General features: G+C 42.9%; 1 protein-coding gene across 1 annotated transcript in view; it reads left to right on the forward strand.

Annotated features, from left to right (window-relative positions):
• robo3 (roundabout, axon guidance receptor, homolog 3 (Drosophila)) overlaps window positions 1–27,020 on the forward strand; it is a 96,460-nt gene that overhangs the window by 14,503 nt on the left and 54,937 nt on the right. Inside the window, exon 2 of the mRNA XM_075486515.1 lies at window positions 4,997–5,323. Coding sequence (XP_075342630.1) covers window positions 4,997–5,323 — 327 coding nt within the window. The remainder of the gene's footprint in view (window positions 1–4,996; window positions 5,324–27,020) is intronic.

A 27,020-nucleotide genomic window follows, 5' to 3' on the forward strand; every position in this document is an offset into this window, starting at 1 on the left:
ATCTGTCCTACCTAAAAGAAAACTGTTGTAATTTTACTTCTAATCTCTTGGAGAGGTCAACGTCATGGGAAGAAATTCTTCAGCCAATTTAAAATTTTGTTCTTGTTAAAAAAAGCATGCAGGTAAAAACTTCGTAATGTCGGAGTCTTGGCTCAACACCCGTCCAGGTTTATGGGCTTTTTGTGGACCGAAGAAGTCATTTTCAGATACTCTCACAATTCAACATACACCCAACAATAATCGTCCAACTCGAAAGGCCTGAAATAATTTAGATTATTATTATATTAGATTATTATATTATATGATTATAAATGAAACTTACATGTCTGCTTTCAGTTGGAACTCCGGATGACTAATAGAGAATTAATAGTCATTCTCCCGATTGTAGTGAACCCAGAAAAAACTTCTGATCAGAGAATTTCCTTTAGTTTTTTTTGTTTGTAGTTGACTCGTATTTCCTTTTCAGCATCCATATGTTTCCCTTTCGTGCTATTGCCTTTTTACAGAAATTTGGCCCAACTTGGAGGAACATTTTAAACCCAAATCCAGATGTTGTTTTTTCTTCGTTATTCCATTATCATATTTGTTTGACATCATAAAGGTCACAGCATAATCAGAACAGGCTCTGATTGGTCCACACGACGGACTCGGCATCATGGGCAGCAAACTCCAACTTAACTTTTCAATCGGGGAAAAATAAATTAAAGTATCAGATAACAACATTTCCTGTTGAAAATCTGTAACGGTGCTCGTTCGTGTCTCCTCTTGGTTCAAACAATTGCATGAATTTCTGTGTGAATAAATAGATTTAAAACAATCATTTGCCAAGCATTTACAAAACAGAAGCTCTTTACTTCAGAAATCAAGACTGTCACAGTTTTAATTTCTACAAATGGGATTTTGAGAATCCTAACGTCCCACTGAGCAATGTTCGAAGCCTCTTTCACCCACACACACATTTCCTTTATTTGCATATCCACTCACACACATTGATAACTATACGCAGGGTTCAATATGTTGTCCACGGACAGCTTCAGCATCCAGACTGGTTGAACCAGGGATCGAACAGCTGATATCCTGATTAGGAGACGACAGGCTTCTGTTCAACAGCCATATCTCACACAAGTCCTTCAACTTCTCTCCTTTGTTGTTGCTATCTTTTCTCCATGCACCAATCATCTGAGACAGACTCTTGCGGCAGACTGAGATCCTACAGCATCCCCGAAGCTTCATTAGCTCATATGTACCTTTGAAAGTTGCTGCCATCCTGCTGAAGTGCACCATGGACAGAAGCTAATGGGTCCTCAGAGGGTCCAGAAATTCCCATTAGAAGCCCTTGGTGAGACAGGCAGTCAGACTCCAGCTGTCTGTTTAACCTGATCTGAGTTCATCTTTTTCAGCCTTGTCAGCATCTGGCGCATAAATCTACACTCACTTTCAGATGAGTAACTGGGGAATACTTGCGCGTCTTAGAAAATTCAAATATCCTTGAGATGTGTGAAGGCGCAGTCAGTCTCTGTCATGCGGATCTGTTCCAGTGTGCTGTCATATTAATGTACAGCCTGCAGCCACACAAAAAGCTTACGCTAAAGGTCAGGTGTCGTAGTATAGATTCAAAACATATCTCAAATCATCTTGGGAGCAGTGGCAGTGTTCTTTATCTCCTCTATAACATCTGTGTGACATCCCAGATTAAGATGGTAGAGCGTTTCTTCTTTCGGAGACAGCGGCCGATGTATAATTTCACAAAGCTACGCCTGCTTGGATGGCAGGCACGTCATCTCTACGAGCGGTTTCTACTTGCACGTTCTTTTGAAGATATTTAGCTCAGTCCCTCACAGTGGTCTTATCCTCTTTAAAAGCCTTTTCCTTTACATTCTCACACGACTGATTCCGACCAGCTTGTACTGTAACATTTACGAGTCGGCTCTTTAAGGCTCTGTCCTGCTGAGCTCAAACCACGGAGGCTCAATTTTGGCCTTGATAGATATATCCTACCTTAGATGAGCAGATTAGCTGCAGCTCTGAGACCTTCAGTGTCGCGAAGCACTTATTAAAATGACAACTGCTTTGAGCTACCCAAACGTTGTTCTGTGCACGTTGCAGAATTCTGCAGAAAATGACAAAAGTTAGGGGTTCGCAAAGACACAATTTTAGTCTGTGGAGTGAAGGAGGCACTTAATATTCCATACACGATTACTTCAAGTTTGCTATCTAATGGGTGCTGTCTTTTGGATGAATGTTTGCAGAATGTTAAGCTAATATCCAGTGCTTTGCAACATTTTGGGCACTTTAGATGTTTAGCTTATTATCCACCGCGAGTTAACAACAGGGAAGCCTGATTCCCACAGAGTCCTGAGCTCAGTAGCTTACAACTAGTCTGAGATAACATGACGAGACAGCTTTAATCCACAGAGGGGCTCTAAATTCTGAGATGCTTTAAACAACTGGCTTGACCAACACTTTATGTAGGAGAACTGAGTCTACTGAGGGCTGTTAATTCAAGCCTCTCAAATACGTGGAGGGCTTGAATACTCACGGTGCATTCATTCGCTATTTTGTAACATGTTTAAAAAAAAAAAAACAATGAGAAATGACAGTAATCAGGAATAGAAATTATAAAATGCCGCCTCAGTTCAATGCAGCACAAATTGAGTTAGCTTCTCATGTTAATTTGTCCTCCTTTTATGCCAAAAAAACCCACTCCTTTATTTATTTTGTCTTCCTTTGCTTTACTGCCGTACTAGTTTCATAGAAATGAAAAGTAGGTGAATAGGTTTAGACAAACACAACAGGAAAAACATGGCTCTGACATGTTTGATTGAAAAAATAAACACATGACAGTTTGGGGGGGGGGGACCTGTGCATGAAAACGGACACAATGGGCTTGTGATTAAGCGTCATTATGTTTGAATTCAGATGCATTTCAATTTACTGTTTGAGGTGAATAAACTAGCATCGCAAGAGGGTGGTGTTATAATATGCATGCTGGCTGTTGGGATTCAGTTGAAAAAGTAGATGTCCTCACTGGAAACAAACCTCAAAGAGAAAAAAAATCCAACAACAACCACTTACGGTGACATCCACTGAAGGAAAATGGAAAAAAAAAAGAGCTCTTCTCCAGGAATTACTTTGATCTCTGGAAAGATCAAGGGTATTCTCTCATATCTGGGAAAATGCTGATCAGTCATGTGAGTTTATAGTTTTCTGGCTCATACCAGAAGTCATTTAATTTTAATCCTCGCTAGGTCGATTAGCAAAGCAGGTTCTGTTCTCCCTAATCTTTTTGCACATCACATTACTTTTTTTACTCTTCTTAATGCAAATCACAGAAAACAGTTGTATTTAGTTTAGCTTCTTATGAAGTGAAACTGTGCATTTGATTCTAATAAGTGCTTACAATCCATTCCCTATAGGTAAACTAAACAAAACTACATAGAACCTGTAAGCTCAGTACAGTTTTTTCATAATTTTCATTTCAGGGATGATAGAAGAACACAAAGGAAGGGTTCTTTGTGTTTATAGTGGTGACATAAAGCCTTAGAATATTTATCTGTATCTTTTGATGTGCTTTCAGTGCTTGAAAGTAGACATTCGACAAAAGCCCAGCTGCTATTTGACTCAAACTAGAAGCAACTTTAATGCCTCTGGACCGTTTCCTCTTCCTGCAACTTCCTATTTCTCCAATCTTTGTGAGTGTAATTGCATTGAGAGCAGTGCCATCAGACAGTACTCCGTATCCCCATCACCAAGAAGCACTTAAGTTGACTTCTTAATCCACCAATATCTCATCGAGGATTTGTCAGTTTGAAGGCAGGAATTTTGACTACTTTTCTTATCAGCTGTTATCAAGAAAGTCAGAGCCTTTGATCTCCTCTGTCTTTATACAGTTGTAGGATGAACCAAAACGACCAAGTGAGAAACATGCCTGTGCTGCAGGCACATCAATAGCACATGTCTCATAGGAGTGGAAGAGTTCATTAAACAAGCTCAAACCAATACTATTTTGTCTTGGTGCTTTAATCTATGTTGTTTAAGTTATGTTTTATGGCTATAATGACCTAACCTGTGTTTTCAACTTGGAAAGAATGGCAACTATACTCCTTCACATCGACCAGCAACTCATTAAATCATTCAATTCAATTCAATTCATACCTCCTGCGGCAAATGTTCTGAAAACACGCTTAATACAACACTACTGAGCACTGCTAAGCCTTGCATTACTGTGACAATGAAAAATGGTTTTCAGTTTAAAAGCAGAATGGCTTAGAAGTTGAGTGGGAAGGTAAGACGAATCCGAAATACACCCATGCACGCAGCGACAATCACCCATGGAACAGAGCTAAAAACCCATGGCAACAAATTCCTCCTGTTGTCTTTCTCTCATTTGCTCGGCGGGTGGCGTTTTATGCCTCATGATGCTTGAGTTTGTGTTATTGCTTTTTATACACAATGCTACAAACAACATGTTGTCGTTCGGATTGGAGAAGTAAAGTGAGATTTCAGCACTTTGCACAAAAAAAAAGCCAAAAGCTCATCCATCTCCATCCGCCTCCAAACTCGGCCCAGAAACAGAATACGTGGATTGTGAGTATGCAGTTAACAAGATTTCAGCCATGCAGAGCTGTGCTAGACCTGTACAAAATCCCTTCAACTGTCTTTATAGTAAAAGGAATTTTTTCCTATAAAAGTGAAGCTCTGAATCCAGTTATTTGGGTTTGATATCAGAAATTTTCTGTGGCTCAGTCGATCCACGAACTTCTGATCAGCGAGGTTCTTCTTCTTCTCTCATGTGAACAGGAGCCACGAGGGAAACACCTCATGTTCTTTTTATAGTCCTAACCTTTTCCCACTTGATTGCAACACTATTTACATCTGGTCATGAAATGTCAAGGTGTTTGAAATTGTGTTTCCATCATTTCATCCTTTAGATTTCAGTCCCATTGAAAATGTCCATCTCTCACAGCTGACTGATGACGTGCTGTGTTTCCTCCAGGATCTCGACCCAGGTTAGAGGACGCCGCTCCTCGGGTCATAGAACATCCGTCTGATCTCATCGTGTCCAAGGGAGAGCCGGCCACCCTCAACTGTAAGGCGGAAGGACGGCCCACTCCGATGGTGGAATGGTACAAAGACGGCGAGCGGGTCGAGACGGATCGAGAGGACCCTCGATCCCATCGGATGCTGTTACCCAGCGGCTCCCTCTTCTTCCTGCGAATTGTGCACGGAAGGCGAAGCAAACCTGACGAAGGCGTGTATGTGTGCGTGGCGCGTAACTACCTGGGCGAGGCAGTCAGCCGCAATGCATCGCTGGAAGTGGCAAGTAGGTGTTTTTTTTTTTTTTTCATTCGGGATCAATGATTGGGCATTTACTACCCCAGTTCCAAAACACTTGGGCAATGTGAACTGTAAATTAAAACAGAACTGAATTATTTGCTCATTTCAGAAATCAATGTTTTATTCACCGTAGCACGTTGAGAATGTATCAAATGTTTAAAGCGAGACATTTTACAGTTATGTGGAAATCAGGAACTCATCTTTAGCGTAATGGTAGCAACGTGCCTCAAAAAAGTTGGGAAAGGGGCAACTGAAGTCAAGAAAAGTTGTAGGGACATGTTGCAACTAAGTAAGTCAACTGGCAATAGGTTAGTTACATTACTGGAGCCCCTCAGTGAGGCAGAGTCTCTCAGAAGCAAAGACTGGCAGAGATTCAGCAATCTGAAAAAAAAACTGCGTCTAAAAAGTGTGAAGCCGTTTCAGAGGGCTTTGATTATTCCATCATCTACAGTATGTAATATCATCAAATGATTTAGACATATCGATGGCCCTCATGTGGTATTGCATTAAGCAGTCATGGCTCAGGAACACTTCCAGAAATCATTGTCTGTGAACATCGTGCCATCCACAAAAAGCAGGTTAAAGCTCTCACATGCAAAGAAGAGAAATATGTGAACATGATCCAGAAACACTGCCATCTTCTGTGGGCCAAAAGTTAATTCAAAATGGACTCAGGCAAAGTGGAAAACCGTTCTGTGGTCAGATGGATCAAAATTATTTTTCGAAATCATGGCTGCTGCATACTCCAAAATAAAAGAACGATGGTATATGGGTGCATTAGTGCTGATGGAACTGGCAACTTGCACTTCTGGAAAGGCTCCATCAGTGCTTACAGGTCCAGGCCCAACAGTTGAAAACATTTAGCGTATCATGAAACACAAAATATGACACAGGCCCAGGACTGCTGAGCAGCTAGAACCCAAATCAGACAAGACTGGGAGTACAGTCCTCTGCCAAAGAGCCAGCAACTGATCTCCTCAGTTTCCAGATGTTTAAAGGCTGTTGTTGAAAACTGAGGGGAAGTCTCACCTTTTTTTGGAGACATGTTGCTAATATATTTCATGAAACAAAAAACAATGTCTCACTTTCAGTTTTGGATACGTTTTCTAAGTTCTATGTTGAATGAAACATTGGTTCATGGAATTTGCAAATCGCTACATTCTGTTTTTATTCGGGGTTGTAGAATGAAGGTCATTCTAAAACAGGTTGAAAAATAGATTTAGTACATGAAGGCATGTCACACCTCGGAGGCTTCACAAGGTCACAGAAAAGCAAAACTGCAGAGATAATCACCCACAAAGACGACCAAAGGAACAAGGCGTGCACTGATACATATGTCTGTGTATAAACGATAAAGTAAAGGAGAATGCCCTGTACTTGTTTACATAACAGGTGTCACATATGATGCTGCTTAAGTAATAAGACAGGAAATATATCACAGATGGAATTCACAAGTAATGACATTAGCCATTGCGGAGCGCGGAGGCAGCCTTCTTATTATTGGCTTCGCTCGGATGAGTTAACTTAAGACACCAACACCGACCTTAGTGTCACATCTCCCTGCAGCTTTCACCCTGAGGCCCCCCACCCCCACCAGCCTCTACTGCCTCAGACACCACGTCCTGTCTCCACCCACTCCGTTGGAGCCCCTCTCGCTGTCATGCTGCGACCAGCGCTCTGCAGTCGGGCCTGTTAATGTAGATGGATGACAGCTAGTTCAAGCGACAAAGATAACAGTTGTCGCCACTGGACAGCAAAGCTAAAATATAATCTTGCAGGGAGGGGATGAGAGGCTACTGTTAGTTGGCAGCTTCTCACCAGCAGATGTTAGCTCCTTAAAGGATAAGACCGGTTTTTTGACATTGGGCTCTTGATTTCACATTATAGCATGATGTTCTACTCACCCCTGCTTGTTGTTGATCATTTGGAGCTGTTCCGAAGATATTCGAGAGGCGTCTGGCTGCTCTCTTGAGATATTCGGCCATGAAACGGTTTCCTATGGGCAAGCTTATACAGGCACAAACTATGCTGTTTATAATTTATTAATTACTGTACATTAGCACTGATAACGTGGAGGTGCGTCGCTTACTTAAAAAAATCCGGGTTATTGTAATTTTTATTTTTTTGTCGTAAAGTGGGTGTTACTGACGTCCTCGTCGTGCTACTGCCACAGACAGCCCACAGACCTGCTGCCTATTTATTCATTCGGCTAAAATTCAAAATTACAGTAACCCGGATTTTTTTAAGTAAGCGACGCACCTCCACGTTATCAGTGCTAGTGTACAGTAATTAATAAATTATAAACAGCATAGTTTGTGCCTGTATAACGTTGCCCATAGGAAACCGTTTCATGGCCGAATATCTCAAGAGAGCAGCCAGACGCCTCTCGAATATCTTCGGAACAGCTCCAAATGACCAACAACAAGCAGGGGTGAGTAGAACATCATGTTATAATGTGAAATCAAGGGCCTAATGTCAAAAAACCGGTCTTATCCTTTAAAATACAACAAACTCCTGTCAGATGAGGTTCCAAGTGACACCTCAGATTCATTCCTTTTTTCTTCGTAGCAGTTCCAATTAAATCTTGGCTGCTAAATCAAGCCATTATTAGTAGTTTCAGAGAATTTCTTCCCAAGTTTAACTTTGTTTTGACAGCCGCAGCAGGTATTTTAATTCAATTTATGCAGTTTATGTGAATATACCTATGAATTGGGGATGGTTTGCTTCAGCGTCCGCGTAGGCGTAAAAGAAATAGTGCAACTTTTGCTTCAGTAAAGCTCAGTTACTTACACAGTCGACAATATCTTTGAAAGAGTATGGTCGGTTCATTGACACTGATAAGTACCCTGTTGCATCACTAGAATACCACAAAGTTTCGAAAGCATTTGCCGAAACAAAGACAAAAGATTTCAACTTTTCCTTTAAACCCTTCACCGTGGCCTCTCTCAATATTGCCCACCTTTGAAAGCTGGCACTATCTCAGGAATTTCTCATTGCACTAACCCAAACCAGCTGAACACAGTAAAACAAGCTTTGCTCCCGGTAAGAATCTGTGAAACTTTAGATTCTTGTTGAACACCTTGCGGTCGGGCGGCGTATTTTCATGAAAGGCTCATTTTCCCCTGCCTGCAGTGAGACACATGAATCGTTCTCGGTCCTCTATAAACAGCTGGGATGTGCACGTCTGTCCATCACCAGCCTCAATTAGCACGAAGAATTACATTTCACCTCAGTTTCAGTATCAGCTACAGGGTATGTGAAGTGCAAGCCTCTTGAAAACGAGGCCGGGAGAATAGGTGGAGGCTGTTTTTACAGACCTGTGCGTTAAAAGAGCAACAAAAGAAGCAGCAGAAACAGATACTTTTGCTTCTTTGTGAATTATCTCTAATGTTTCTCAACATTGCTCTAATTTGAGCTTTCACTATGGGTTGCAAAGAAGCGCTGTTTGCTTTGCTTGGATAGTGCCTCACATACACCAAATACAGTTCCCAAGCTCCCTTAAGAAACATCGAGCAGTTCTAGCATTGAGTCTGAGCTCCGGTGAGGGCCAACATCGACAGAATCTCAAACACAGGGCTCCAGGAGTCTTTTTTGTTTACAGTCAGAAGGGCAGTTTGATGTCAATCTGCCCGACCACAAGATGACGTGTTCGTATGTGTTTCTCTAAGCCTGACATTCTCTCTTAAGGCTGTGGTCTGCTGGGAGGTGACGTTCTCTGCAGCTGTGCACATACAGACACATGCACACAAGACACAGCCTGGCAGACAGCAGTTGCTTTCACAGATAAGAATCCCTAATCCAGGTTCTTACTCGTGTCTTCTTGTGTGTGCATCTGCCAGCATATAACACACGTTTGGAGTATTGCCTCCAGTGGAAGGCAGAGAAGGAGTTTATGTAGAACAAACAGTGGACGGGGGCCCAAGCTCAGCCAGTGCCAGCTCCTTCCGGGTCCTTCTGTATGGCATTGATTGAGCCGGAGAAGAGGCCAGAGGTATGGCACCAGAGAAGATACAAGATGGCAGTTTGCGCTATGGGGTTACTTTTCTCCTCTCCCTGTGATTTGGAAGCAAACTGAGGGATCTGAACTGTGGATTTGTGTGTATATTTGGTATTAGGGTAGCAGCCAACGCAGTGGGAATGATGGACAGTTCAGGCAGTTTAACCCCTCACAGTCCATCTGCTGCAGGCTGAGAGGCGCCAGGGTGATGTAGGCCACTGAGCTGCAGTATGGACAAACTGTCAGAATTTTCCATTGCCGACCAGCAGCCCTGTCTGTATGTCATTTTTTTCTCTACTGCCTTATGTAATATATTTAAGCACCTTAAACGTAATTGTACCAAAAGGCACAGTGCTTCATATCTAAGGCTGTCAAGATCAGGTATTTTACCCAGCAATAGCACTGTCCCACTGAACACTCTTTATGCTTTTGTCTAAGGAATTTAACTCAGCTCTCAGCCATTCAAACCTGGAAAACTGCAACAATTTTGCCCAAATTAGAATGAAACCAGTCAACGTCACCTTAAATCATGTTTATCTTGAGCAGGTGACGACAGACAGTGCAGCTCCTCTGTAGCATCGAAAGGAAGCTGTTGCACTGACACCGTGAACCCCCCCTCTCCATTTAAGCAGGAAATGGTCATGTGGTTGGGCATTTTTAATGTTTGGATACACCAAATGAGTGTGGTCTGTCTGGCGTGTCTTCACTTGTCTCGTGTCAGATGTGTAAATGTGGTTGAAACAGCGCACACTCGCCTGGATGGGAATGTGACATTCAGAGTGACACGCCCGAGCTCCTGGCGGCTTTTTCTAAGTGTTTTACACCTCTGACGTTTTTATTACGCCTGCTACTCTCCCGCCAGGGTTTATGGCTCATGAATATTCACTCCCAACAGTGGAGGGGATAGAGGGGCTTTCTTTGAGGTGGTGGGGGTGGAGTTGAAAGCATTTCAAATTCAACCGACTGGGGGTAACCTTTAATGACTTCTGTGCCTCCAAAACCAAGTCACGCACAGTTTTTAAGTTGTTTTGGGGGCGCTCAAGCCCCCAGGATGAGGATCGCAGCTGCTTTGTAGAATTTAGGGAATGAACAGGTGAAAAGTGGGGGTGAAACTCCTGCCTTTGTCGTGTCTTTGCGTGGATATCGTGTGTGTGCGTGTGCATGAAAAGTCTTTGTAATGACAGTCTGCACCAACTTTCTCACCCGCAGTAATCCTGGACACCACTGTGAGATAAACAGCTGAACAGCACCGTCATCAGCTGGATCCTCCTTTCTCTTTCCGTCACTCTCCGGTTCACATAGTTGCATGTACACACACACACACACACACCTGTCACCCTGGTTGTGATCTCTGCAAACCCAGAGGAAGTCGAGAAACTGATTTCAGGGTTCATGGATTTGAATTTGGGGAAAGGATTTGGGGGGTTAGTTATGGTAGGAGAGGAGAGCAGGCCGGGTGCTTCCGATGAAAGGGATAAAAGCCCCATGCCCTCACATAAAACACACACACACACACACACACTCTGCTCTCTGTGCTGTCCTGGAGCTGCCCTCTGTCCCTGTTATTAACCGCAGTGGTCTGGAGACATATGGGTTGTGATGGGAGCTCTGCGGGACATGCTGTCATACACAGAGAAGTGCAGTCACACTGCTCTGTGCATCCTCTCAGTCTGTGCACGCACAGCACTGTGTGGCCACTCACCTGCAGTCAGTCTGTGTTTACGCCTAAATCGCTTCGATACAAGTAAGGTCATTGCGGCTCTAAAAAACAGAGAGAAAATGAGTTTTAAAATAAAGTTGTATCTATGCCACAGAATAAAACTTTTCGGTGGGAGAAATGGTATCTGGCATTAAACCAATGGAAGCTTTTGCCGCTCTCATTAGCATAAACTGGAAAAAAAAAACAGTTAAGCTGCCGCCTTGAGCTTTTTTTTAGCTGTTAATAAACATTAACATATTATGAGGGGAGCCTGTTTTTAGCCTCCTTTGAATGAGACGCTATTATCTGTTAGGCTATTATGAGTCATCAGATTCTGTCCCTTTGTCTTTTTACCTTATATATTAAGGATAATATGTTTTTGGGAGTCTGTCTGTGAGGAAAGCAAAGCTGTCGACTTGCAATGAGCTGCATAACTGAATCTGAAATCTTCAGTGTTGTGCTTCTCCGTATAAAGGCTTCTTATCTTGTAACAAATATTCAGTTGATTCTTCACTGACTTTTCCCTTACATTTTGATTTTGATCGGCTAACTCTGTTGGTTCTTGCAAACTAGGGAAGCAAGGAATGGTTACAAATTAGTTGTAAGCAAAAAATTGTAAAATATAAATTAGTTTGGCATCAGGATACGTGATGCATCATCAATCCCATATACAGTATAGGCTTTAAATGAGTGTGTGTATTCACTGCCGTAATGGGCCAATACAGTAACAGTAAAGGTTTTTTATTCGGTTCCCTATAGATGTGCAGCTTAAATTTCCATCAGTCCTTCCTTTTTTTGGATATCAGAAGCGATGGCGGAGGGCACTAAGCCGTGACAGCTTTGTGACACTCGCCCTGCACAGCGCTTTCGTCTGTTTCATATGTCACTTTTTTCACTACCGGTTGCAATCCTTCACTTTTCTGCCGCGCTCTCACCTGTGAATGTTCAGGATGAGGCGCGAAGAGCAGATGGTTAAGGGCAGGAATGAATGTAGATGGCAAGATAGCAAAAAAATCTATATGGTTACAGCTCACGCATTTTTATTTTCACGCATTGTTATTCCCATCGTGTTGTGTGACGCTTACTGACAGAAAACAACAGCCTCGGGGTGTGTGTTACAATCTCACAACCGTTTGTTGTGGCACGACTACACATTGGACAAGTGAGCAAATGTGTTTTCAGTATTTAACCTTTTCTGGTCAGGCTGCACTGATTGCGTAGGATCTCTGGAGTATGTGCAGAGAATAAGGGTAGTACACTCTCTGCATTTTTTATTCACATATGCACTTCACAGAGAGAGATGCGTGCTCACAGCAAGCAATGCTCTGGAGTGGCGCTCGGATAGACATCACATAAAGCTGAGAGAACGCTGTGGAAATTTGCTGTGTTTTGTTTACAGCAAGCCCAGAAGGGCAGATAAATCTCGCCATGTGTCTGTAATGATGTAATGAGCAATGCACAAAACATTTCTGCAGCATAGGCAAACGAGCAACATACATGTCAGCAGCAGCTGTTCTCACATACTTACACACTCACATAAAGGCTCTTTGCTGCTGTATTCACATGTAGAATCACGGACTGGTTTTCTTTAGTTGTTATCAGATAGTTGGCTGAGTGATTTCTGCAAGAAGTTGGCACCGATTATATTTTAGGCGTTGTGTAGTCGCATGCAGCCCCTCTGGTACGTGTCAAGGAAATGTTACGGCTGCAGTGTATGTGTGAAACCTGCTTGAGTACATTTTCAAGTGTGTTCATGCTTCAATAATGAAATTGCAGATCCTGGCCTGGTTGAGGACTGAACTGGTGGTCATTTTGGTCATCAGGAAGGGGGATCAGATGGCTGGAGGGAGGCCGTGGGCCTCTGGCTTAACCCCCTCCACATGATCCGGCCGTCTGCCGGTCATTGAGCCAGACACACTGGCCAACCCTCCTCCAGAGGATATCCATGAATTAATTAGAACATACTAAAGGCGAGTGTGACCGGTGACCAGCCTGTGTGTGGGTGTGTGTGTGTTTGTCATAAAGGGTCTCTGAGACAAAAGCAGAAGGATGAGGGGTTAGCGTGGGGGTGGTTCGGGGAGGGAGAGGCGTTAACAACAGGTGGTGTGAGGAAGAGCATTAACCTCCTCCCCCTCTTTAATGACAGTGCAGCACAAGGGCCACAGGGTGTGCTGAGAACAATAAAAGCCCCTTGCTCCAACTGTTGTGTGCAATCATGCCCCATTATCTCTCTGCTCTGTTGATTACACAACTGCCATATACACAACACCCTCTGCTAATTGACTGGGTGAATTCACTTTGTGCCGATGTATATTTCTTTATTCAGATATATTTGAAGGATGTTAAAAAACTGAAAACCGTGTTTTTTTGTTTTTTTCTCAATCTACAGTAAGTTTGAATGGTTATTGTTCTGTATTTTAATACCGAAGCAGCCCGATTAAGAGTGTAATTAAGTGAGAGTCATTAGTCATTGTCTTATAAGATGCAAATTACACCCTTTCCCAGCTCCTTGAGCTAACCATAGCCATGTGGCAGAACTGCACATGGGTGTGTGTTTCCACACAGATAAATGCTGTTTTTACCCTGGTCGGAAAACTCGCCGAGGCTGCTTTCACATAGGATGCGGTATATGTTGTGCTCTCAGCAGGGGGCAGGCACAGAGCAGGCGGGGGGAGGTCGCACACGTGCAGATCTTGTCCAAATTTGACGCCAACTGTCAGTTGGACTAAAAATATAAAAAGAGGAATTAGTTTGTTTTTGCAGCTGTAGATTTGGATGCAGGTTATATTTGCCAAGTTATCAGAGGAAAGCCTTGGCATTAGCATTACTGATGATGAGGAGGAGAAAACTAGCAGCAACTAAGGGACTGTGGGCTTGAATAATCTTGGAGCGAGACAGAAGTTTGGAGAGATGACCACACATACGACGTTCCCGACCTTCTTTCTCAGACCTGTTGTGGCGTTGTGCAACACGTACAGGTGAATGAGTTCGGGAGAGGAGCACAGTGTCCACCGCATCTTGTGTGAAAGTAGCTTAACGGCCCATAGCATCTGCTTTTTGTGTGCAGATAAAAAGTGTTAAGTCGACATTCAGTCTCGGGTCACATGACTCTGCAGTAGTCGCTGTTATTTATCAGCTGACGCACAGGACAGGACAGAAATTGAGCTTCCAGCTGCATTAAAGACAATAGAGATGATCAATCTTTATAGTTGGTAAACATGTCTTTCAGACCGTAAAAAAAGGTTAGCTCTGCCCGCTCTGCAGTAGTGTCAGTGAAAGTTTGCACCTGTGCCTTATTGTTGGGTTTCTATCCATGTCGTGCTGAGCCGGAACCGCTAGATATACGGGGCACTGAAAGGGGCTCTAAAGCCAGAAGTTTAATTCAGGAAGTTATTCCAATAATTTGCAAGTCACTATCAAACCATCATGTTGTGTCAGTTTAACTTAAGTTGCTAAACCTTTTAAATGTTTTAATTGGCTTCTGACGGTGATCTGAATGCATCAGTGGAAAGACAAATCTGTAGAGGGAGCAGAGTAGAACAGAGACAAAGATGGCATAAGAAAGCCTGAATGCAGCACAGACACCAGTTTGGCCTGAGAAGCTCAAGCACGAGGAGTTTGCGGCTTAAAAGAAATCTATCAGTACATCACATATAACAGGAAGCAGGATACATCTGGGGAGTTTCTTGCGTCACCCATGACAGAAAGCGAGCACAAGAGGCTAATGCAATCAATAACCAGTTTGTTGAAATCAATTGAACGCAATCAGAGCTCTATTATAAAGCAGAGAAAGGGATGATGTTACAGTGGGAGAGGAGCAGGTGATTCAGAAGGAAGATGAGTGTACGAGTAAATGTAAAACCACCAAATGGAGCATCATAAGAATCAGAATGATCAACGATATTTAGGTGGTCGCAATGATGATGACTGAACCATTGAGTTGCGTTACTGGAAAAATGATTCTGTTCATTGAGCAGCAGCTTGTTGTTACTTATGAGCTCCCTCCATTTAAAATGGCAGCTGTGTGTGTAGTAGTAGCTGCAGGCCGTTTGTGTATGCAAACTGGACATTTTATTAATGATCAATGTCCTTTTGATGGAGGACAGTGACATGCTGTTGTTGGTGTTTGAGGACCTTCTGGAATTTGGGGTCACATTTGAATAGTTGTATAACCCATTGGAGAGTTTGCAAGCTCATTTTTATTAATAGTCATTTTAGAATTACCAATGGATGAGTCATCCTAGTTATCTGGTTTTTGATGCTCCATCCAAGAAGTAGATATTCCGGTCCTGTTATTTGTTAAACATCCACTCAGTGACGCTTTCCTAAAGCTGAATTTAAGTAAGAAATGTCTTAAGCAAATTGTTTCTTTTAGGAGAGCTTTATGGTGATACTTTCAGCTACAATATAGAGAGACTTGGGAAGGACTTGATTGAAAATTAACTTTTGAATGTCAGAAAAGGTCTCTTTCTTCCAAATCACTGGTGTTAAATGTTAAATTAGCATTGTCTTAATTAACAACGTTGCCTCTCTGCATCTAAATCATGTTCCTCTCTTGTGTGCTGAGCTGAGAACTGTTTGCTGCTGTTTTATTGAGTGCATCATTTCTCATACTCAGAGCGTGGTTTATGTTATAGCCTTTTGGTGCTGCATGTCAGCCTTGTTGAATATGTCTTTAAAATTTGCACAGATGAGCAGTCTCAATGCCTCTTTTTTTTCCTGTTCACGGTTGGTTCTCCTTACTGTGTTGGCAGGGACCCTTAACTGAGAACAGAGAGCGCCCGGTCATGTGGTCATTAACATCTCTCTTTAGAAATGTATTCTACATCCAGCACATTGACTACTAGATCCTGTTGTGAATTCACCATCTAATGTTTCCCAGATACTATTGTGTGCCATTAATACAAGTTAATCAGTGTTCTCTTGCCCATCTTTTGGTGGTCGTAATGTTTGGGCTCATGGGTTTACATCTTGGTTCACTTCTGTAACAGTTTGTTGGGTCTAAGCTTTTCCTGACTGGTAACAGCTGAAAGACTTTTCTGACTTGTAGTTAACCATTAGAGCTTTTAATCGACAGAAGCCTTCACCTTTGAGCTTTTTGTATGGTTGAAGCAATACCAGTTATTGGGTCTCTGAGGTAAAAGAGGTGTTTCATGGGGGGGATTTAGGCATATTTGACCTGCCTGCAAATGGTAAGTCTGAAGCCAAGCAGCTGTGGAAAATGCTTATTGATTTCTACTTGTGTCTATTTGCACAAAATTTATTTCTCCTTAAGATGCGCGCCCACCTTCGAGTTAGAAAAGGTCAGCGGACGGGGGCTTAAGCCATTCAAGTGGAGCTAAATGGATTTCTGCTTCAAGATCCATCTGTTTTTTTGGAGTTTGTTGACAGGGTGGAAAATTGGAAATGTTGCTCTTCTCCCACTCAGTCACTTCACCACCTCCTGCCCATTTATTGCATAGGTATGGTCCGGACTATTGCTCTAACAATGTAAAAAAAAGTGTGCAGGATCTGACCATCTGTCCCCTCTATGAATACGGATTTGAGTATTTCATACAACTGCAGCATCAGCCAGTCTGAGTGACGGCTCACCATTTTCACCTCTCAGGGGTCACAGCAAGGCAGGAAAAGGGGAAAGCTTGAGCATACGAACAGTGAAACTCTCACTCACTTTGAGATGCGTACAAACTGTGTGAACCTGGAATGCAATCCCGTGAGATCGTCCTATTATTACTGTTTCAGAAAATATCACAGCTTCACAGCATCACTGTATCACAGTCAGTCGATGGCCCCTAAAGGAATAAAAACAGCAGCATCTTCAGTTTAATGCCTAATTATATTTCAAACTATTTTTCTAAATGGAGTATGTGAGGAGAGTTAAAAGTGGATGGCAGGCAGTCGAGGAGGAAACTTGCACAGACAAGTGATATTCCCTCTCCACTTAAATTGTTTCCAATTTGGAGTCGAAGATGCACACGGAATGATAATGGAAGATTTTAAGACCACAGTGTGTATTGAGGCTGATGTACTGCAGCACTTCTTGTTTGAGAGGCAACACTGCTGAGAGAAGTGACTGTAAATGGTCGTTCCGAATGAGAATGTATTTTTCAACATTTTATATTCAGCCATGCAAGAATTTTGAAGCAAGATTTTGAGTAAAAGTTCTCGCCAAAATAAAAATTAGTATTATGTTACACCTCTGATTAAAAGGATTGTAAATGTTAGTGTTGGTGTGGCTGTGTAACAGGTTTTAGTGCAACCAAGGAAATTCAACTTGAGTGTTACATGATTTATGCTGAGTACAATACTCTGGAAAAGTCTTGATTCACTCCTCATTTCTTTATATTTTTCTTCCAAGCAGCCAGACTTTCTTGTAATCTTTTAAAGTGGTCTGGAGCAAGAGTTCTCCAGGCTTTCTGAAGCTCTTTCAAAGTTTTTCTTTGGACATCGGCTGCTTTTTCACTCATTTTCAGTCCAGTTCTTGTACCTGACCATATTCAGGGAATGGGTTTTTTTGTTTGTAGGAATTTAACATTAAACTATGACTCATTCAAACATAAAAAAGGCACCAAATTCAAGGTATGAACCGGTGTTGTGTTGATGCATAACAGACAATTAGCAAAGAAACAGTTTTAAATTCTATCTTCTGGAACTTTGTTATAAGCAGCCTGTCACAAAGACACATAGTTTGCAGATATGAAAAAAGCTATTAGCTGAAAACTTGCCAAATCTCAGCATGGTGTGCTTAAAAAAAACTACAGACAGCAGATGAACAGTATCTGAAAGGAATGTCCTTAAGAAAGAGGAAAAAATCCAGGAAAGACCTGACACAGGACCTGAGAGATGCATCTGGACCTTCAGCTGATCCATCTGCTGTTGGCCCAAGCCTCATCAGAAATGGGCTCCATGGAAGGGTGGCTGTCAAGAAGCCGTTCTTAAGGAAGGGAAACAGGGAGAAAAGGCTGAGCTATGCCAAATGACACGAGAAGTGGGCTGAAAATCAGTGGCAACAGGTCTTATGGAGGGATGAACCTTTTCCCAGAGCTCGACATCATTTCAGCAGTGTGGGATCTTGGAAGAAAAGACAGCTGACATCCAAAAAAAGATCTTTGGGATGTCCTTCAAGAAGCCTGGAGAACTATTCCTGAAGACTGCTTAAAGAAATTACAGAAAGCTGGTCTAAGAGGGTTCAGGCTGTGTTGGAGAATGAAGGTGCTCAGAACCATAATTAACTTTCAAGCGCAATAAAATGATACAAACTCTGTTTTTACCCGATACACCAGATTTTCATTTATCCTTGCTTTTTCCTTCAGGAAATGTACAGAGTTGCCCTTGCCAGATGACAAGGTATCCTGTTTTTACAAAGTAATGCACTGGTAATGCACGCTTATAAATACTTTCGATTACATTGCATCAATGTTTACTTCGATGGGCCCACATTTTTTATGCCATTGCCGTGGTCTCACTGAAGTGAATGAGGAGGCTGATTGTCTTTTTTTTGGACATAGTGCCATTGTTGTTTTCAGTGCAGCATAAATCACAAAGGAAATTTCCCTTGAATTGCCTTATTGTTCCAGCGGAATTCTTGAAGGTGCTCATTGCCACCATCCCACTGCAGTGGTCAATAATTAATGGGTGCTGGGTGGGGGCACCCATTGTTCACAGGCCACTCCGTCCAGCCTGTTCCCCTTTAGGTCGACTTAAAGAGTGTTTCTGCTTTTTCCAGATGGGTGGACTACAGTAGCCTCGAAGTGGCCAGAGGGTCAGCTGAGGGCAGTGCAGGGCAGGCGAGTTGGGGGGGAGAGAGGGTGGTGATGAGGACGGGTGGTAGCGGTGGGGGCTCCACTTGCTTTACAATGGGCTTCTCAGCACTTCTCAGTGACCCCCTTATCCTGCTGCTATAGGCTGCACGACATCAGCCATTACTAGATTAAAGTAATCCTCTTTTCAGGGCCAGACAATTGCTTTATTAGCTGACCACACACAGGAGCTTCAACCACCCCTGTAATGGTATTGTTGTGGGTGACCTCAGACTCCCGTGGTGGGTGTTACTGTAGGGATGAGGGGGAGTTGTTGTTTCAGCTCTCCCAAGCAATGAAATGCATACATTACCATTGCTTTACTTCTGCTTGTTTAACCTGGTTTATATTCACCGGTTTATATCCTTGTCACATACATCAGCTAACATACCGCTTGTATTACAGTAAGATTAAGTGCGTGTTTGCCAATCCCATCCTCCTCCTCCACTTTTCCATTGAACCGTCCAGTTTTTTTTGTGTGTCTCCACCGGCTTGCTGTTGCCAAATGACTCCCATTAAAATGTTAGTTTATATTCCCTTTTCCTCAGTTTCTAAAAGCATGGCTCATTTCCAACTTAGACATGAAATTCCTTCCTGAAATGTTTGTGTTTTGCTGACTGATCTTTCCGTGTAGAAATGACTGTGTCCCCCCCCCCCCCCCCCCCACAAAACCATGTCAATCAAGCGTGAACAGTGAGCAGCTTTGGTTGATCATTTATTCAGCTTCATGAGGAGTGGGGAGCCATTCAGGCTGAATAAAATATGGTCACATGTTTTGAATATTTCATGAATAGCTTGGGTAATATGAGCAGATAAGGCACGTCTTTATTTGTGTCACTTACATTGTGGCGTCCATGCAATACTTTATATTTGCTTTCACAAAAATAAGTTGCTCAGCATTAACCTCCATATACACCCTGAGGGAGAAATGCCACTTTTAGTTTAAGAGAAGTCTCTGGGAGGGTGAATTCTTTGCATCTGCATCATGGGAGATACGACATTCCATTCAAAATAATCTTTGTACCTCTTTTTCATCTTGAATCATCAAAAAAACATTTTTGGACCGAATCCATAAACCAATAAATAGGCAGCACCATTTAGTTGATGGATTTGACATCCATTCACCTTGGCTGTATTTATTCTAACATATCTTTCCTCCTTGGAGGTCAAAAGCCTGGACTGTGTATCATCAATTCACATTAAGAGACTAAAGAGGGGGAAATAAATCTTAACTACAGCTTTTTGATAATGTTACATTATTGATCCATGCTAGGAAAATGTTTGCCCTTGCTCCCTACTGAAAGTAAAGGTGAGAAGTCGAGGTCGGCCACGCTACAGCATCCCGGCACAGGAAACAAATCACAATTTTACTCAAAGACAAGCAGTTTTAGTCTTTGTGGCAGTAACGTTGGTTTATAGGATGTCTCTAATCCCGCTAGTCTACACTGTGGGTTGTTATTGCTTTCTTGAGCCAGGAAGATGCAATGTAGGCTTAACTCCCATAGAAAGTCAAGGCAGTGGTTATACTCTGCTGAGTTTGGTCAGGGTGGGTGGAGTCATGTGTTACCCACGAGGAATTACAGTAATAAAACATTCCGATGAAAAACTGTACAGAGAAAACCTATGGAAACATACGCACGTGGGCAATATGGCATGCCAGCAGAAGTTTGTGGTGGATTAACCTTAAGCTTGCAGGGTGGTTGAGCACAGTCAGAGTTGGGATGGGAACCTGCTGTGGAGCCACACATAGGTTAACACCCCTTCATGCCCTGTGACTGGAAGGATTTACCCTCAAACGTTTGTTTGGGTTTACAGTAGACTGGCTTTATTCATGTCTGTGCACAAACTTGGAGCATTTTCTTGAGTCTTGAGTTAATGCGAGGGGTTGAGGTTGGATTAGGCAGGGAGGTGGGGGCTGCGATGTGAGAAGATTTGGCCTGCCAAGGAGTATTTTCATATGGCCCCCCTCGTGACTTGAAATATGGCTATTTCAATCAAACAGGCTTGCTGTGCCTCAGGCTTGTTCTGCTCTGTTTGATTGTGTTTGCAAATGTGATGTGGGTGGAATTGAGGGAGAGTGAAGATCCAGCAGGATAGATGGAAGGTTAGCTAAGGCCTTTAATTGCTCTTCAGACGTATACACACAGTACTAGCCTGAAGTTAGGACATTCTTACCCATTCATTTTGAAAGAGTACAGACTTTGACTGCAGCTGTATGTTTATACAGAATGAACAGTGGTTGGAGGCTCACTGCTTGAAGAGTCCTGTGCTCAGAAATACTGTTAACCTTTGTTTGTTTTATTCAATCACTGAGGTGCCCTGCTTTGATAGAAGCAGCCTAAGCTTGCCCGTGACATTTAATTCAGTAGTCTAGTCTTCCTCCATACCTTCGTGTTGTTGGATAGATGGCTCCCAACCTTAAATTATATCTGTAACTTCCATCAACTGACCAAATGAACTTAGGCAAGGCAAGTTTATTTGTAGAGCACAATTCGTACACAAGGCAGTTCAAAGTGTTTTACAGCTACATAAAATCCCAAGGAGGCAAATAAAATCATTCCAAAAAACATAAAGAATAATCATTAATTAATTCAATTAAAAGTGAAGAGTGCAGATAAAATACTTTCGGTGTGTCATATGCACACCTAAATAGAACTGTTTTCAACCTGGATTTAAACAGAGTTGAGGCCTGTCTCACATCCTCTGGAAGACTGTTTTAGATTTTAGGAGCATAAAACTGAAACGCAGCCTCACCTCGTTTAGTCCTGACTCTGGGCACCAGCAGGAGACCCCTCCCTGAGGTTCTCAGAGCCCGAGTTGGTTCATATGGCTCTAACATGTCAGAGATGTACTTTGGCGCTTGACCATGAAGAGACTTGTACACAAGCAGAGCTGTTTAAAAGTCTATTCTCTGAGCGACAGGAAGCCAGTGCAGAGACCTGAGCACTGGACTAATATGGTCATATTTCCTGGTTCTAGTCAGGACTCGAGCAGCAGCGTTCTGGATGTACTGCAGCTGTCTTATAGCCCGTTTAGAGAGCCCAGTGAGCAGGCCGTTACAGTAGTCTAATCTGCTGGAAACAAACGCATGGATTAGTCTTTCTAAGTCTGGTTTAGACACTATTCCTTTGATTCTGTTAAATTGATTTAGTCAGATGATGCTGTTGTTATAAAATCAGGATTTCATTAGAGCAGAGCGACGGTCCGGAGATGTATACATGCAGTAGTGACTCAATCCCAAACTGCATTATCTGAGTATGTTTGTCCAGCTTTGAGGAGTTTGATTTCATACGATTTCGGTCGGACAGACACAAGTCTGTTTTTTGTTGTTTTGTTTTTTTTTAAATCTCGTGTCAACATATTGATACACTGTAAAGACTGACATAACCTACAGGTCTAAGAGGTGATGTTAAGCCAGATTATGACCTGCAGGGGTTGACTGCTGTGACTGCAAAAATTATTCAAAGTGTACAGAGCTCTAGGAAAAAAATACCATACTTTTCACTCTGTTCATTACTTCTGCTCAGCAGTAAAACTTGAAGTGACACTGAAGATCATCCAGATCTTCAGTGTCACTTCTCTTCTTGGTTTGAGGCAGCTATGTGGCATCTTGCTTGGATCATACGTAATCACAGCCTGTTTGAGTACTTCTGTGTCTGACACGTTCTCACTACCGGATTAGTGCTGTTAGATTTAGGTGTGGGGTGGTCCTTGGGTCGAGTGTGCAGGAGGCAGGACATTATTTAATGAGTATGCTTCAGTTGAATAGCTAGTTCTTAATTTCTTCCATAAATAAGCACGTTTCTTTGTGTTATTTCAATTTGTCTGATGATTTTTGTGTCAGCCTTCAGTGACAGAGGGTTCCAGATCTTGTTAACTCCTCTGTTAAAGCATTTTTTTGTCCATCCATCCAGGGTTTGAGCGCATTGTGTGAAAATGGTCACAAATTTTTGTATAACCTTGTAAGCAGCACTGTGTCATTTCCAGAAGACTTTCAAGCTTGTTCTCCGATGCCTCTATGCTTGAAGCATTCTTCCAAGTTGGCCAGATGATCCCCCATGTCTCTGCTTTAGCCTGCTTACGGGCCATGTGCTTCATCATAACTCACACAGACGCACACAAAGCACACAAAACCCATCCTCCCATGAGCCCCTGCTTTTCTCTGGAGCTTCTGTGTGTGTCAGTGAGCCGCCACCCGAGCCGTCCCACCGACGCATGTGGAGCCCACACTCACATTGACTCCAGACCTCACCACTGCCAAGTGTTACCCCCAACCACCACCACCCCACACCCGCTGCTCCTCATCCATCCCGCTACCCCCACCCCTCTTACGACCCTCCGTATGTGGTAAGACAGTGTGGAGGGGCCAGGCCCTGGCATTTATGAGTGTTTAAAAAGCTGTGAAACATAGCACCTTGACAGATAGCTTCACCTATTTATTATTTTTTTTGCTGAGAGGTGGATGGACGACACGCGGTTTCTCAGATTTATGACTTAATTCAATTTTGGGCAGTATTTCACCTGTAGAAACAAAGATAAAGATTTTATAGCGTCGTAAACAGAATCAGTTTGGCACAGAGATTGAATTGAATATTAATTTCTTGGCCTCGCCTGGTGATCATGTTGTTATAAAAGGTTTGTAATCCGCTTTTTTAACACATCGACTTGACTTGTAGATTTATTTTCACTATTATCTGAGCCCATTGGCTATTAACTGGTTTTCCAGTGGTTTGCTGAGGGAAATGCCACGGCTTTCACATCATATTGACTTTGCATTGGGGACATTCCATATCAGCATTCATGTTATGGATTCATTTTCTTTTCTTCCAATCATTTAATTTTTTTGTATTCTTTTGCTAGTTTATACCATAAATCAGTTTAAAAGCTTATATTTACAAATGAATAATTGCCTTGTGATTTAACGCCCAAAAAAATAAATATCAGAACATGACATGTTCCACTAAAGAACCACAGATATCTTCTTTTTATTTTAGTGTTTCTGCATTGAATATTATCATATTCTCACGAAGAAGTTGGAAAACATGCAATCAAAAAAAGAAAAAAAAGATTAGAGGGTTTCTGTAAAATTCTGTCCAGGCTCAAACATGTCGCTTTCATTTTAATGAAGAAAACCTTCACGAATAACAAAAAAAGACAAACAAAAGTAGAACATTCACCTCAATGTTTTGGGTCAAATTTTTGTGGAAATCCTTTTTCATGTTCTTGTCAGCATGGTTGGTGGGACCAGCTGCTTTTCAGTTGTCAGGCCTGGTTTGGTGGCCGCGTGGAGGAAGGGCTCCAAATGACTGAGCTGGGGATTGGGACGGTTTTTGGCTGCTAAATGGACTCAGCTGACAAGACTAAGCAGCAGCAATGGTGGCCTAAATGGCTCTGCCAGGGGACATGCTAAGGAACAAAAGAAAATGGACGGAATAAATTTGAGAGAGGGAAATGCAGCGGACGCTGGTGAACAGGTAATGTGTATGTGGCCGTGTGCTTGGAGGGTAGGCGGCAGGGCTTGGGTTGAGAAGGTGACCCTTCTGGGCTCGTGGAAGAAGTAATTGAAATGCCCTCTCACTGTGATTCGCATTGACTTATCTTTAGCACCGGCTCAATTTTGTGGCTGGCTGTACGAGAGTCTCCTGAAAGCCAAACCATGTTATCTCATTTAGTCAAGGCCATAAAATACTCTGGGGGAAAGAATGAAAATTAGAAAAAAAAAAAAGTTAGGATAAAGCAATGTTAAGGCCTTTTCTACATTGTGTGTGTGTGTGTGTGTGTGTGTGTGTGTGTGCTGATGCACAGCCGGGGATTACAGTCTCCAGTCAGCCTGTATACTGCACTGAGCTGGTCATATTGAATGCAGACAGTGTTTTGCTGTATTTGCTGCTACAGCTGCCGTGAAGCAAATCTGTGAGAGTGTCTATGTTTGTTTTGGGCGGTATGAGGAGGAAAAGGGTGCTTAGCGGCAGCACGGACATCTGTCTCCAACTGTGAGACCCCCGCCTCCCTTCCACAGGCTCCACACACTCCACAGCGCCTCCCATCATCACTGAGAACACACACAAACACACACACCAATATCCTGTGTGGGCTGTTTCATCTGGGTGTAGTGGTTGATAGGGATCAGAGGGGGGTCCACTCTGGATAATGAGAGTGGCTGATGGAAGGTGGCTTCTGATGGGGGCCCCTGTTGGGCGCAAGGGACTGGACAGATATTGCTGTTGGGAACAAGCCACACCTATAGAGGCAATACAGAAGATGTGTGTGTTCAAGCAGGCTGGGTAAAGCAGTCAGAAAAAATGTGTGTACTTGGGCAAAAGAGCACAAACATCAGTGCGTTTTAGTGTGTGTTTTCACTCCAAAGCAGATTGCTCCGCGTCAGGACAAGATGCCAAATGACGGACTGACAGATGCTCAACTCAATCCCCCACAACAGAGCTTGAACCTGAGGATGCTTTCCTCGATTCCCCTCCCTCCACCCATCTCTTTGCTCTGCTAGCCAAGGGACTATCTGTCATTCTGTCTCTGCCTTCTGAATATTTATTCTTGTGGGGGGATGCTGCTGTCACACACACACACACACATGCGTGGCTCTTGGAACATTACCAACAGCGATAAAGCCATATGATTAAACTGAGCCAGAGCTCACCACAAAGGTATTTTTTATGCCCAATTAAATGTTCGGATACTATACAGAAGGGTCCTTATACTTTGCACATATGGTAAGTCACTCAAGTCGAGCAGCCATTGTCAAACATAACATTTTGTCACACACTTTGTTTGGAGCAGTACAGACTAGCTTCTTCGTCACATCTGTACATAACGAGCTGTAAATGCTAAACGCATTTTTATGTCATTTCTTTTTGCGTTATCTGTATTCTGTTTTGTCAGTGTTTCATTTAATACAGAAAGTGTTCATATTTCAAGGCCACTTTGCAGGCTTTCGGTAATAGGATATCTACATTTCAAATATATACACTTGAGCTCCCCGCGTCTTACCTTGTGGGTGTTACTTTGTGCCTGGGCTTTGATTAAAGAACACCGTTCAGGGCCAGTGGTGGGGATTACTCTGGCTTTGTTGAAGGGTTTTAAAGAAAAGGTCAAAGTGCGCCCACTTAATATGGGCCCCAAAGGGCTGCATGGGTAATTGCCGGTGCTTAATAAACTTCTTGAAACCCTCTTTTCACTCAGATTTGGGGAGCACTGTGGGGCAGAATGGGAACGATCAGACTCCCCTGGAGCCGTGATTTCCTTGCAGTATGTGACAGGTCACGACAGCAGTCCTTTAACCCCGCAAGATGCTAATTCAGACCTGGGTTGCAGTCAGCTGTCCCATTTCCTTTCTCGCTTTGCGTGACGGGACGGGTTCCTGAGCAATTTAGTCACTTTTTTTAATCTGCTGTGAATAGTGACTGAGAGAAATGGCGGCAGTAAGTACAGATAAGGTCAGGGGTGTTGCCTAGCATGTCAATGGAGGGGCCAGTGGGATTCGGAGAGCCCCAAATGCTCCGAGGCAGAGTAATTGGCCATCAGTATATGGGTCTGACTGGAGCCATAAGTGGCAGGCAATGTCCCTCGAAGAAATACTGACAAAAAAGACACAACCAGATAGTGATTCAGCCAGAAATTAATTGTGAGGACGTGTATTTTAACGGGGACACTGGCAAGCACAGGCTCCGACTATTAATTAGGAAAAAAAATACTGATGTGTGTTCTTCCATGACCTTGATTCCAAGCGGATCTGTCTGCTTTCCCCTCTCACACACACACAGATTCATTTAAAGATGACCCCACACTATCTTGACAATAACAGAAATTAACCTTACGCAGCATACGCCCCGATACCATGAATGTACCACACAAAACCAGGTGCTTCTGATAAACAAATGTACTCAGAACTGTGAGGGGGAGTAATTTCATCTGGTTGGATGGATGGATGGCTCTCTGGATGAGCAGATAGATATATGTCTGGTGATGATAATGTTCATATCCTGGGGCTGTGTTGGCCTGTTGCTGCTGTCATAAGGGAGATGCTGTCATTACTCAGAGGAGGCAGCAAACATCCCCTGCAGGTCTGCGACATTACAGCAACGCTGCTGCTGTTACACATATTAATGCACCCTTCAGACTCATATCTGAAGACACACGTGAAGTGTACACATTACATGATCCGTCATCACTGATG

The sequence above is a fragment of the Odontesthes bonariensis genome, chromosome 16 (assembly GCF_027942865.1).
Source record: "Odontesthes bonariensis isolate fOdoBon6 chromosome 16, fOdoBon6.hap1, whole genome shotgun sequence".
NCBI lineage: Eukaryota > Metazoa > Chordata > Actinopteri > Atheriniformes > Atherinopsidae > Odontesthes > Odontesthes bonariensis.